This window comes from Juglans microcarpa x Juglans regia, chromosome 1D (genome assembly GCF_004785595.1).
Source record: "Juglans microcarpa x Juglans regia isolate MS1-56 chromosome 1D, Jm3101_v1.0, whole genome shotgun sequence".
Classification (NCBI taxonomy): domain Eukaryota; kingdom Viridiplantae; phylum Streptophyta; class Magnoliopsida; order Fagales; family Juglandaceae; genus Juglans; species Juglans microcarpa x Juglans regia.
In genome coordinates this window covers 8473771-8487879 of record NC_054594.1, presented here as the reverse complement: position 1 = coordinate 8487879, position 14109 = coordinate 8473771, and the positions used below count along the sequence as shown (strand labels likewise).

At 33.5% G+C, this 14109-nt stretch overlaps 2 protein-coding genes across 2 annotated transcripts; both read right to left on the bottom strand.

The window, feature by feature from the left end:
• LOC121260072 (cysteine-rich receptor-like protein kinase 15) lies at window positions 1-2056 on the bottom strand. Its single transcript, XM_041161950.1, has 6 exons — window positions 1874-2056; window positions 1477-1713; window positions 1196-1345; window positions 735-900; window positions 348-399; window positions 1-216 (listed from the first exon to the last, which is right to left on the bottom strand). Exons 1-6 carry the CDS (start codon window positions 1923-1925, stop codon window positions 1-3), a joined length of 873 nt encoding a protein of 290 aa, XP_041017884.1. The 5' UTR covers window positions 1926-2056.
• A 6355-nt stretch (window positions 2057-8411) lies between these two features.
• LOC121235136 (G-type lectin S-receptor-like serine/threonine-protein kinase At1g11410) lies at window positions 8412-12294 on the bottom strand. The gene is made up of 7 exons (XM_041131398.1): window positions 10947-12294; window positions 10613-10750; window positions 10217-10407; window positions 9879-10089; window positions 9501-9738; window positions 9211-9361; window positions 8412-8915 (listed from the first exon to the last, which is right to left on the bottom strand). Exons 1-7 carry the CDS (start codon window positions 12214-12216, stop codon window positions 8613-8615), a joined length of 2502 nt encoding a protein of 833 aa, XP_040987332.1. The 5' UTR covers window positions 12217-12294; the 3' UTR covers window positions 8412-8612.
• Window positions 12295-14109: the final 1815 nt, after the last annotated feature.

The following is a 14109-nucleotide window of genomic DNA, read 5'->3' as shown; positions in this document are numbered from 1 at the left end:
CTAAAGGGTGTTCATTGCGTTGATGAAGTTGTCAACCTGATCCATGAACTCCCGAAGCGCTACGAGAGTCTTTCTCGCCAGTTCAGCCATAAATTGGGATCGTGGCCAGACCCTTTCTAAAAGCGCTGCCAAGGTTATTTTCTCGTCTTGATCGTCAGTGGTCATGCACTCCTTGACTCCTTGTTGAATCAAGTCAGGTGGGATAATAACTCCTGCCTTTCACAAGTTTATAGCAAATTTTATTCAAGGAAGAAGACAATAATGTATGTCAAGTTCGTGTACATGGGATGATTGTTTGCCAATGGCTGTGGGGTGTAATGTTAGAGGCGACAAGTTTGGGGGACAACAAAGTCAATTAATTGAATCTTTCGATGGACAACAAAGTCAATCTTCTTCAACCTATAAAACATCAACACCTCATCTATTTAGTCATAGCAGAATATAAGTAACAATATCTGCAGTATTAGCAAACTAAGAAAAAGAAAACATAAAAGAGAAAATAGTGAAGTTTTTCATTAGCACCAAAAACTGTAAAAATGCCAAGTACTAGTCCTAAAAATTGTTAATGAAACAATTTGAATGCAGCCACCTAATTAATTAGTGAGGTTTGACATTGGTTAATGTCACCTCATTTATAGAACAAGGTCCTTCTACAACTGATTTTAAATCATTGGAAGCTGTTCTGAAAATGAAAGCAGGTTGTTTGGGAGAAGGAAGAGTGGTTGCATCAGTACCCAACATAGGCAGAACTTCCAACAAATTTCCGATCTCTAACATCTTCTTGCACACATAACAACCCAATTTGAATGCTTCCCAAGACTTCATGGGGAACATATGACTCATTTATTGATGAATCAACTATGTCCAAGGCTCTATCTTCTTTCCATAGTTCCCAAACATGTGTGGTTCGTAGCATTATGAATAAAAGGTTGTATTATAAAGGATTTAGATCCCCTATAAACTCTAGGATCAAGAGTACTAAGAGAGAGAGCTAAAATCCAAAGCAGACCCTACAACATTTGTCGAGTATATAACATTGTCTAAAAAATTCACTCAGACAATAATAAATGTTGTAAGACTTATTTTACGTGTATATCTCTCACATGCTTGAAGACTTTGAGTTTGAATAAGAATGCAAAGGGATCTAAATCTGAGGATATAAGTGGTAAATATTGTTATTTTTAGTTACTTACATGCCTTATCAAATTTAGGAGAGGGTGCTCGAAATAAGAACCACTATTCTTTTTGACACTTATGATCTCCGATAATATTACACCAAAACTAAAGACATCTGATTTTATCAAAAATCTTCCAAATACTGCATACTCTGGTGAGATATAACCATTGCACAAGAATTGTGTCAAAGTTAATCTTAACATCATTGCATGTGGACAGTATAAAAACCTTAAAATTTTCTTACTACTTAAAATTGGTGTAGTTTTAAGTGTGGGAATATGTTTGCATATGATGCTCACTATGTTTCGACAACTCTATCTGTCCTATCTTGAATTTGGTCCCCTTTGAATATGCGAGCCAAGCCGAAATTTGAAATTTTGGAGTTCATCTCATCATCAAGTAGAATATTGCTTGTTTTAAGATCTCTATGAATAATTCTCAACCTCGAGTCGTGATGAAGATACAAAATCCCACGAGCGATCCCAATGATTATTTCAAAGTGTTTGCTCCAATTCAAGGATGAGCTTCTTGTAGGATCTATAACAATTTTGTTGCAGGAACACTCAGAATGGTGATTTCAATAGTGATTTGTATGTGGTTCTATGTATATAGAAAATAACAGAATGTGTGTGTGTGTGTGTGTGTGTGTGTGTGTGTGTGTGTGTGAAGGGAATAAATTTTTATAAACAAGACATACCAAAAATAAAGAAGTTCAAGTTTTTGTTGGACATGTACTCGTAAATCAGCATCTTTTCTTCCCCCTAAATGCAACAACCTATCATTTTGACAAGATTTCTATGTTGAAGTTTTGCAATCAACTTAACTTCATTTTTGAATGCTTCTATTCATTTTCTTGAACTCTTGGATAGCCTTTTTACAGCTATGTGTTGTCCATTAAGTAATTGACCCTGACATGATTAGTCAATCCGCTCCTTCAATTCCATTTAACCCTTTCACGGCCTCATTGTTATATAATATTAAGGAACTTGAAATATAAAAAAAAAAAAAAGGTGCAAGATAGCAATCATGAATTGTCACCGTATATACCTTAAAAACAGGGCCAAAACCACCTCCAAGTTTATTGGCTGAAGAGAAATTGTGTGTGGTACCAACTACGAAGCTTAGATAAAAAATGGGCTGACCAGGTTTTGTATTTTTGTCCTCGAGCTCATTTCCCTCTAACGAGGCTTTCGTACCAATAAAATTTAATGATTGATTGTGCAATTTTCTCTTCACTATCCTAAAACGTATTGGGAGAGATTGTTTAATACAAATTGGAAGTAATAGAGCATTTAAGGAACTTTCATCATCTGGAAAACTAATCTAAATGACTCCTGACATATGAGAACTTTTGTCTCGACTTATTGGAACACATGCGCACGCGCGTGCGCGCACTCACACAAACACACAGTGTGTGCGCGTGTGTGTGAACAAATTCCATGCAACTGACTTTATTTATATCTTTGTACAGCTTTGACCCACGATGGGTTCAAAAATATGTATAGCTTTGTAAAGGAGGTTAAAATAATCAAACTGGCTTCTTTAACTGCAAGACAGGTCTATGAGGACCAATTGAATCTGAAAAGTGAGGTTGCACAACAAAGAAAGAGTAAAAATGAGACTGATCAAAAAAGAAACAGTGAAAAAGAGATTCAGCAAAAAAATAAAGAGTAAGAGTGAAAATGAGCAGAAAGGAAAGAGTGAAAGAGAAAATAGAGCGGTGGTTGAGAGTAAAGAAAAAACAGTGGGGCAACAAGAGAAAAAAGAAAGAGAGCCTACGGAGGAAAAGGAAAGACAAAAGTGAGTTTATATGCAAAAGAGAGTGAGGTTAAGAGGGCTTTCTTAGCAGAACGCACTATGATTTTTCTTGTCTATAAAGAGTCTTATCTTAGTCTTAATGAAACTAACATGTCTCTTCCTAATTTGATTGTTTCTTTGTTGTAGGAGTTTGAGGATGTATTTCTAAAAGAGATGCCAAATGAGCTGCCACCCATTAAAGGCATTGAGCATCAGATTGATTTTGTACCCAAAGCTGCTGTTCCAAACGACCAACTTATAGGAGTAATCTAGAGGAGACAAAGGAGCTTCAAAGGTAAGTTGAGGATTTGATGAGCAAGGGGTACGTGAGGGAGAGCATGAGCCCATGTGCAGTACCAGTGCTATTAGTGCCAAAAGAAGGATGGGACGAGGAAGATGTGTGTTGATTGTAGGGTGGTAAACAATATCACAATAAAGTATCGTCATCTCATTCCTAGATTAGATGATACGCTTGATGAATTGCATGGCTCATGTATTTTTAGTAAAATTGATCTTAAAAGTGAGTACCATCAAATTAGAATGAAAAATAGTGATGAATGGAAAACTACTTTTAAGACAAATTATGGGCTTTACAAATGGTTGGTTATGTCATTTGGACTTACAAATGCGCCTAATACTTTCATGAGATTAATGAACCATTTCCTATGTGTGTTCATAGGCAAGTTTGTGGTTGTGTACTTTGATGATATCCTAGTGTATAACAAGGACTTAAATGAACATATTGAGTATTTGTGATATGTGTATGATGTGTTGAAATATGAAAAATTGTATACTAATTTTAAGAAATATACCTTTTGCATGGAAAAAGTTGTTTATCTTGGTTATGTTGTTAGTACAAAAGGTATTGAGGTGGACGAAGAAAAAGTCAAGGCCATCAAGGAATGGCCAATGCCTAAAAGCTCACTAAAGTAAAAAGCTTTCATGGCTTAGCTAGCTTTTATCGATGTTTTGTTAAAGAATTTAACACCACTGCTGCATCACTCACTGAAGTAATTAAAAAGAATGTTGGGTTTCATTGGGGGGCTGATCAAGAGAATGCTTTTACTACTATTAAATAAAGGTTGTCCTCTGCACCTATGTTAGCATTACTTGACTTTAACAAAACTTTTAAGATTGAATGTGATACCTCAGGAATAGGGATTAGAGCCGTTTTGATATAGGATAGGCGGCCTATAACCTTCTTCAGTGAAAAGCTAAGTGGGGTGTCCCTAAAGTACCATACTTATGACAAAGAGATTTATGCTCTTATTCATGCTTTAGAGACTTGGTAGCACTACCTGTGACCTAGGGAATTTGTGGTCCACACCGATCATGAATCATTGAAGCATCTCAAGCTTCAAGATAAGTTGAATAAAAGGCATGCTAGATGGAAGGAATACATTGAGACCTTTCCATATGTCATCCGTTACAAGCAAGGTAAGGAGAACATTATTTTTGATGCGTTATCTCGGAGGTATGTCTTTCTTACTTCTTTGAGTATTGAAATGCTTGGGTTTGAATATGTGAAAGACATGTATGCCGATGACGCTGACTTTTCTAATGTATATATGGCATGTGATAAGGCAACATTTAGTAAGTTTTACAAGCATGATAGTTATTTGTTTAAAGAAAACAAATTTTATGTGCCAAGTTATTCTATACGTGAGTTATTGGTGCGTGAGGCACATGGTGGGAGATTAATGGGACATTTTGGTGTCAAGAAAACTTTAGACATTTTGCATGAGCATTTCTTTTGGCCTAAAATGAAGAGAAACGTCAATTGCATTTGTGGCAAATGTATTACATGTAGAAAGGCCAAATCTAATGGGTTGTATACACCCTTGCCCATTCCTAGTGAGCCATGGGTAGACATATCTATGTACTTTGTTTTAGGGTTGCCTAGGACAAAAAGGAGTAGAGATTCTATTTTTGTGATTGTGGATAGATTTAGTAAGATGATACATTTCATTCCATGCCATAGAACAGATGATGCCACAAACATAGCTGACTTATTTTTTAGGGAGATAGTACGACTCCATGGTGTGCCTAGGAATATTGTTTCTGATAGGAATGTTAAATTTCTTAGCTACTTTTGGAAGGTGTTGTGGGGAAAATTGGGTACTAAGCTCTTATTTTCCACTACTTGTCATCCACAGACTGACGGTCAGACTGAAGTAGTTAATAAGACTTTAACTCAGTTTTTATGCACTGTTGTTCATAAGAATTTAAAAAATTAGGAGGATTGTTTGCCATTTATAAAGTTTGCATATAATAGGATCATGCATACAACTACTTCATGTTCTTCTTTTGAAATTGTTTATGGTTTGAATCCAATTACCCCTTTAGATTTGATGCCTTTACCTATTGATGGCAGGAGTAGCTTGACGACAAAAGAAGACGGAGTTAGTGAAGTCACTTCATGAGGGGGTACGGTTTCAAATTGCCCAAAAGAATGAGAGGTTTGCTTCACAAGCCAATAAAGGGCGTAGACGGGTCATCTTTGAACCAGGAGATTGGGTTTGGGTTCACATGTGTAAAGAAAGATTCTCAACCCATAGACAGATTAAGTTGCATCCTCGAGGGGATGAACCATTCAAAATTCTTGAGAAAATTAATGACAATGCATATAAAGTAGATCTTCCAGGTAAGTATAACGTGTCTGCTACTTTCCATGTTTATGGCCTTTCTCCTTTTGATGTAGGTGAAGATTCAAGGTCGGATCCTTTTGAGGAGAGGGGGAATGATGGGCACCAACATAGACCTAGTCTTAAAGATCATTTGCAAGTTCCAGATGAGCTAATTACAATATCAAGAGTTAAGAAGATCAAGGAAGCAATGCAAAGATTAGTGCAATCCATATAGGATGAAGCTAGTAAGAGCCCAACACACAAGATGGGCTTTAAAAAATAAGAATCAGTTTTGATCCAGTTGATACAAACTGTGAAAGACATGACTTAGAGTTATTGTTTATGCCTATTGTTATTGAAAACTTTCAATTTTTTTAAATCATTTAAATGATTTATTTTATTAGTTTAGAATGATTGGGCTTGAAGATACTTGACCCACATATATTTTATATTTTATGAACTAGGGTTTAATGAACTAGGGATTGTTTTAATTTTCAGCTAGGGTTTCTTTTGGGAAGGCCTTGGATTTCGCCTAAGGGTATTTTGGGAACAAGGGGGCCTTATTTTGGCATAGGGTTTATTTTGTTTAGGTGAAGGAATATATAAGTTACTGTAGCCACAACACTACTCATCAGTTTATGAAATTTGATGAATTTTTTCATTGTGAGTTAGGTTTATCTCATCTTGTTCTTGAATGAACTTTTGAACTTATCAAAGATAAATCACAATATTTGTGACGTTCTTCCTTATAATTTAGGCTCTTGCGACAGGTTCTTAAATGGGTCTAGATTTTCATATAATCTAGGTTCTTAAAACGAGTTTCTCAACGGATCTAAATTTTTCATTGGCTTGATTTTGGCCTTCTTGAGTGAGTTTTTAAATTGATTGTGGGTTCAAGAGATTTTATTCCCATAGGTTCATATCACACCATCAAACCATGCACACACCTTGCTCTTACTTTATCCTATCCCCATTTGATCCGGATGTCTTTTAGCGCTTTGGCGTGACAACGTTGCTTCTTTGAGAACAAAAAAGGTGTAAATAATTAATTATATGTATTCTTTTCAACTCTCAAAGATAAGCAAAAGGTGTAAATATTATTAATACTTTGGAAATTAATTTAGGAAGTGCTTTTATATATAAACATATGTATAAATTAAGTGCTAGTTTTTCACCACTTAAATATTATTTAAAACAAGAGAAACAATAAAATTTTACAAAAACTCAAAAATGAAAGAAAGCATATATACATGATCAGGTCTTGAAGCCTTCATCGATGTAGTTATTATTAAAACCTAATATTTAGGTATATTATTTTTTATTTCATATAATATTTTGTTATATAAAATTTTATTTCTTAGCTAGGGAGATTTATTAGAAAAATAATATTTAATTTAAATTTAAACATATTTAAAACAGAGGAGAAGATAAATAAAGTATTTTTATTTGTAGTCATCATAATTAATATTCTCTAAAGATCTTGTAAAGATTTAAATCATAATTTTAATTTTTATGTTTGCTAAACTTAATTTATGTATACACTATTAAATGAAGACATTATATAAACTTTTTTGTTGTTATCATTTTTGTGAAATGCCTATTTTACTTAGGTTTTGAATTTATTTTTTTTATTTCTTGCTCTTTAATGATCATTTTTTTTTATTAATCATCATTTAATTTGTTAGTAGCGTTTCTAAAAAAATTCCAATCCAAGTACTATTTATTCCAACATAAAATACTACTTGATCGCTCCAAAATTATAATAATCCTGGCTTTGTCGCTGTTTGAAGGTGATCTTTACTAGGAGTATTATGACACTATACTAAACAAAATTGTGTATTATAAGAAATGATGTACCAAATAATTAAACGATTCAGTGAATGGTCAAACTGCAAGCTTCACATGACGTTGATCTGAAAATGATTCGATAAATAATCGAGTCATTCGAATTCGTATCAAATTGGCTTGTCTTGTATGAAATTTATAAGTTTAACCATATCTTATTATATATTCACTGTATTTTTGTGTTGTGTAAAAAATTTAATTATATCAGCCCATGATCTAGGCCTCCTGAACACGTAAACACAAGAAAGTTATTAATTGATGATATTGTATATATTTTATTTTGAACAAGATATGAATTATCATCTTATTTTGCTGATTAATTAGGTATAATAATATTTAATTGATGTTTTTATATTTTTCTGATAAAGTTGGTAATGATATATATTTCTTATTTTCTTGAGAAGGGTATTAATTAAATGATCATGGATATTTCATTTTGTTTTAACAATTAATGTATCAGCTGATATTTTTATTTTACTCTATATATATATAGTCATGAATTGTGATTTGGGTTAATTAGGGATGTCAAGCTGCATGATCTGCCTGGTGAATATTAATGCCCAGGAGATAACTTCAACATTTCACATCAATGATTAACAAAGACTATATAAGTTTCTACAAATTTGACAAAACCAAGAAAGATGAGATAGTGGTCGACTTGGATGGATGGATGCATGCATGCCTCCAAGTTTCCAAGATGCTTACAAAATAAAGACACAAATGTCAAATTCTAGCCGGCCCCTAGCTATAGGGGGGAAGAATATCATGATGGATGATGATCACACCAAGAATAAACAAGTGTATAGCAAATTTTATTTAAGGAAGAAGACAATAACTTAGGTCAAGTTCATGTACATGGGATGATTGTTTGCCGATAGTTGTGGGGTGTAATGTTAGAGGTGTCAAGTTTCGGGGACGACAAAGTCAATTAATTGACTCTTTTAATGGACAACAAAGTCAAAGTTCTTCAACCTATAAAATATTAACACCTCATCTATTCAGTCATAGTATAATACAAATAACAATATCTGCAATATTAGCAAACTGAGAAAAAGAAAATAGAAAAAAATAGTGAAGTCTTTCTTTAACACCAAAAACGAGTAAAAATGTCAAGTACTAGTCTTAAAAATTGTTAATGAAACAATTTGAATACAACCACCTAACTAATTAGCGAGCTTCAACGTTGGTTAATGTCACCCCATTTATAGAACAAGGTCCTTCTGCAACTGATTTTAAATCATTGGAAGTTGTTCTGAAAATGAAAGCAGGTTGTTTGGGAGAAGGAAGAGTGGTTGCATCAGAGTAGAGCATAAGCAGAACTTCCAACATATCTGGTCGATCTCTAACATCTTCTTGCACACATAACAGCCCAATTTGAATGCTTCTTAAGACTTCATGGGCAACATATGACTCATTTATCGATGAATCAACTATGTCCAAGGCTCTATCTTCTGTCCATAATTCCCAGACCTGTGTGGTTCGTAGCATTATGAATAAAAAGTTGAAGTATAAAGGATTTAGATCCCCTACAAACTCTAGGATCAAGAATACTGAGAGAGAGAGAGAGAGATAAAATCCAAAGTAGACCCTACAACATTTGTCGAGTATATAATATTGTCCAAAAAATTCACTCGGACAATAATAAATGTTGTAAGACTTATTTTACATGTATATCTCTCTCGTTCTTGAAAACTTTGAGTTTTAATAAGAAGGGATCTAAATCTGACGATATAAGTGGTAAATATTGTTATTTTTAATTACTTACCTGCCCTATCAAAGTTAGGGAATGGTGCTTCATATAAGAACCACTATTCTTCTTGCCACTTATGATCTCCAATAATATTACACCAAAACTAAAGACATCTGATTTTGTCGAAAATTTTCCAAATACTGCATACTCTGGTGACATATAACCACTGCACAAGAATAATTGTGCCAAAATTAATCTTAAGTCATTGCATGTGAACACTATAAAAAGACAACCTTAAAATTTTCTTAGTGCTTAAAAATTGGTGCAGTTTTAAGTGTGGGAATATATTTACATATGATACTCACTATGTTCCGACAACTCTGTTTGTCCTGTCTTGAATTTGGTCAGCCTTGAATATGCGAGCCACACCAAAATCTGAAATTTTGGGGTTCATCTCATCATCAAGTAGAATATTGCTTGTTTTAAGATCCCTATGGATAATTCTCAACCTCGAGTCGTGATGAAGATACAAAATCCCACGAGCGATCCCAATGATTATTTCAAAGCGTTTGCTCCAATTCAGGGAGGAACTTCTTATAGGATCTATAACAATTTTGTTGCAGGAACACTCAAAATGGTGATTTCAATAATAATTTGTATGTGGTTCTATGTATATAGACAACAAAAGAACATGTGTGTGTGTGTGTGTGTGAAGGAAATAAATTTTTAGAAACAAGACATACCAAAAACAAAGAAGTTCAAGCTTTTGTTGGACATGTACTCGTAAATCAGCATCTTTTCTTCCCCCTGAATGCAACAACCAATCATTTTGACAAGATTTCTATGTTGCAGTTTCGCGATCAACTCAACTTCATTTTTAAATTCTTCTATTCCTTGTCCTGAATTCTTGGATAGCCTTTTTACAGCTATGTATTGTCCATTAGGTAATTGACCCTGACATGATTAGTCAATCTGCTCCTTTAGTTCCATTTAACCCCTTCACACCCTCATTGTTATAGAATATTAAGAAACTTGAAATACAAAAAAAACTTACAAGATAGTAATCAAGAGTTGTATATACCTTAAAAACAGGGCCAAAACCACCTTGCCCAAGTTTATTGGATGGAGAGAAATTGTCTGTGGCAGCAACTATGCAGCTTAGATCGAAAATGAGTTGACCAGGGTTTGTATTGCTGTTCTCGAGCTCATTTCCCTCCAAGGAGCCTTTGGTACCAGTAAAATTTAATAACTGATTGTGCAATGTTCTCTTCACTGTCCTAAAACGTATTGGGAGAAATTGTTTAATACAAATTGGAATTAATAGAGCATTTAAGGAACTCTCATCATGTGGAAAATTAATCTAAATGACTCCTGACATATGAGAACTTTTGTCTCGACTTATTTGAACACACATACATATATGTTTATGTGTGTGTGTGTGTGTGTGAACAAATACCATGCAACCAACTTTATTTACCTCTCATTTTCTTCTTCTTCCTTAGCCATAAATGGGCTAGTAAAATTACTGGCAACAATGGCACAACAATGGACATTACTACTAAAGCGAGCCTCCCCTTATTCCCAAGAAAATCTTCGAACTTCCTTGTATTCTTGGCTGAAAGGAAAAAGAAGAAAATAAGAAAAGTAATGCTGCTTTTTTCCATCTTGATTTTATCGTTCTTAATTATACTAGTTAATATGACACATCTTAAATGGTTTTATAGGTCGACCACTTGGATGAAAATTTGCATAAATTATAACATAATTAAGGATGAAAAGCAACATTTCTCTTGCGAAAGAAAGAAGCATACCTAAATCTGCCGCATCCACACGAACATATACACTTGGGTCCCTCTCATCATAATGCACTTTAATATCCATCAACTCTCCATACCAATGCAAGCAATTAGTTTCTTTCTCATCTTTCAAGCTTGTAAAAGCTGTGCAAGAACAATTCCTCAAGCAAGCTTGCTTGCACACTTCATAGCTCATCATATTCAAATACATATGACCTGCGACAGGCGAAAACGGAGCCTTCACATGCTCCATCTTCACAAACCCTTCTCCATTCCCACACATAGACAAACCCGACTTCTTTCTTACACAACCCAACTCAGAACCTTCTCTAAGATACCATTGCCTCGGAGACTTTGGCTCATACCCTGGGAGACATGAACATTCGAAATCAATATCGTCTGGGTTACAAATACTGTACGCACCACATTGTCCATACTTGTCACATCGATATTTGGGTGCAGACCAGAACTCCTTCCATCGATGTTCACCATCATTCCATACAAATTGCTGGAGCAATCCAGAGTTGTCTAGCACTATTCTTGTGATGATTGTGGAGTCATCGAAGAAGTATTTGTAAGATATCTCATCTCCATTGTTGATGTAATTGACCGTCAAATTGGATTTTATTGCAGAGAACCTCCATGGCCACGGTCCAGTCCGCCAATATGGAATCGAACCCTTGTACAAGAAGAACTGTGGTGCCTCAATAAGATTTAGCTTATAGATACAGTCCCCAGTTCCGGGGTCATCTCGGGACTTCCAAGATGTTAAGAATTTGTTGAGCCCAGTTCTCTGATTCAAACCAAGCGACATGTTTGGCAGCAAAGTGTCTGTAGGATAGTCAAAGCTTTGCCATAACACCTTTTTGTTGTTTTCCTGGACCAGTACTAAGTTTCCTGAATCCAGGAGCTGAGCTGTAGTGGAGGCTTGCCCTTGAACTGAAATATTTGTAGACCAGAGAGAATGGTTAAAGCTATCATGGAGAATAAGGTTTCCATCCTGGTTGATTGAGAGAATTCCCGATGAATCATTGAAAGGATCATTCCTGTTTGCAACCCACACCAGAGTTTGTTCTTTCACTTTGGCAAACCAAATACCAAGATAACGATAGCTGGAGTTGGCTGGGCTAAAGAAGCCAATGAAAAAGTTCTTTTCTTTGGATATCAAAGTTTGGCCGTCTTTGATAGATTGGTTTTGTATTAAGATTTCTGTGGAAGAACTACTAAATAAGAAGAAGAATAGAAAGATTAAAATCAAAATCTTCAACAATTTGTCAGAGTTCATGTTGGAGCCAGCGGACCTTCTATTGCAAAATGAGAACAAGAATAGAAAGACTAAAATAAAATAAAATAAAACAAAACGGAACAAAACAAAGAGACTACAAATAATAGGAGTAGGGATATAAATGATGATGACGCACTCGTGTGGAATCTGGCTCTAATTAAGCATCAAAGTCAAGCCTCGTGTGGAATCTAGCTCTCATTAAGCATCAAAGTCAAGCCCACGTGATGGAACTTTTTAAGGAAGTCTTTTTTGACCAGTTGACAAATGTTACCTACAGTTATTATAAGTTGGGTAATATATTCATTTAAAAAAAAATTAGAGGTTATTAATAAAAAATTAATTTTTTTATATAAATTTTATATTTATTCCCTTCTTATAAAAAGAGTGTAGGACTTTGCGTAATTCATAACTGCAAGAAAAATATTCTAGTCATAAGAGGAATATACGATGCAATCTCACAAATTGATTTAGATTATAAAATTATATTTATTATAAAATAGATCTAACAGATAAAAAAATTACAACAATTTATAGAATTAATTTTGTTAATGCATTTGTACTCTAACGAAAATCGCAAATATGAGTTTGACATAAATGATGGTTACAGCAGCATGTTATTTACCTGGAAAGATCCGAGTTCCATATCAAAAAGGAAGGATGCCTAACCTGAAATGAAAACCTGTAATTCCATTATTAAAGTCAACCTTTGCTGCTTTAGTTTATAGCCTAGTCCTATTGTTAGGTAGACTCTCCTTCCTTCCATTGAAAAGTCTGAAAATAAGTCATCAAGTTGCTGATAGGTATGGCCATTCGAGTTCGTGAGGTCCAATTTTAACAGGGATTTACAAGGAAAAGAAGTCTCTCGTTGAAATTTTCAATATGATTAATTCTATATAAAGTATATTTGTATAAGCATCGCGTAATTATTTAAAAAAATAATAAAATTTTAAAAAATTATTTTTTTATGTAAATCTCATATTTACTTATTTGAATAATGTTAGAGCTCCTGCTAGGGGCTCCCGCTGGAGCTCTAACATGTGTTTTCATGTGTTTTTAAGTTATTTTTTATATAGATTTTTTTTAATAATTTTAAATATTTTTAAAAAATAAAAAAAAAAGTTTACAATATTATTAAAAAAATAATATTGTAAACTTTTTTTATAATATTATAATTTTTTATTTTACTTCGTGATTAAGGAAGTATTTTTTTTAATAATTTTTTTTTACTTTCTAATTAAGAAAGTGTTTTTATTGATGTTCTAAATTTATTTTATTTTTAAAAAATATTAAAAAAATCTATATGAAAAATAACTTAAAAAAAACACATGAAAACATATGCTATAGCTCCAGCAGGAGCTCCCAACGGGAGCTGTAGCATCGTCCTTACTTATTTTTTTCAAAAGAATTGTATAGTATTTATACACTCTATTACTATAAATATCATTTCTTTTTTTTAAAAATGATAAAATCTTCAATAAATTTTGGATGAAATTTCACGTAGGAAAATAGAGAAGGAAGCGCGCGCATTTAGAGCAACCATAATGGATTTATCATTTTGGGATAAAAAAAAATATTCTCTATAGTGATAACCGATTCTCTACATTTGAATAAACATAAATCTTTTATAAAAATAAATTCAGAAGTGACGTGACTTCATATGATTTGTTATATTAATTTGTGAATTTGTTTGTATAAAACTCATTCGTGGTTAAAGTATTTCTATTTGAATAAACTCTATACATCTACTTAAAAAATTTTGTTGTTTAATTCTTTTTCTTTTCATTTATTTCTTTGTATTTCTCACAATCACATTATTTCCCTAGAAGATAATAATGACAAAAGGTACTCTTAAATAAATAAATTAAACAAAAAAAACTTTTTATAAAACATGAT

Bases quoted from the DNA above. Each gene is read 5' to 3' on its own strand.
- LOC121235136 (XM_041131398.1), bottom strand. From the start codon at position 12,216: ATGAACTCTGACAAATTGTTGAAGATTTTGATTTTAATCTTTCTATTC. The intron at 10,751-10,946 runs GTATGCTTCTTT...TTTTCCTTTCAG, and splicing joins TGTGGATGCGGCAGATTTAG to CCAAGAATACAAGGAAGTTC. The intron at 9,739-9,878 runs GTATGTCTTGTT...AAATTGTTATAG, and splicing joins CTTGAACTTCTTTGTTTTTG to ATCCTATAAGAAGTTCCTCC.
- LOC121260072 (XM_041161950.1), bottom strand. From the start codon at position 1,925: ATGCTGATTTACGAGTACATGTCCAACAAAAACTTGAACTTCTTTATT. The intron at 1,714-1,873 runs GTATGTCTTGTT...AAATTGTTATAG, and splicing joins CTTGAACTTCTTTATTTTTG to ATCCTACAAGAAGCTCATCC. The intron at 217-347 runs GTTGTCCCCCAA...AACTTGTGAAAG, and splicing joins AGATTCAATTAATTGACTTT to GCAGGAGTTATTATCCCACC.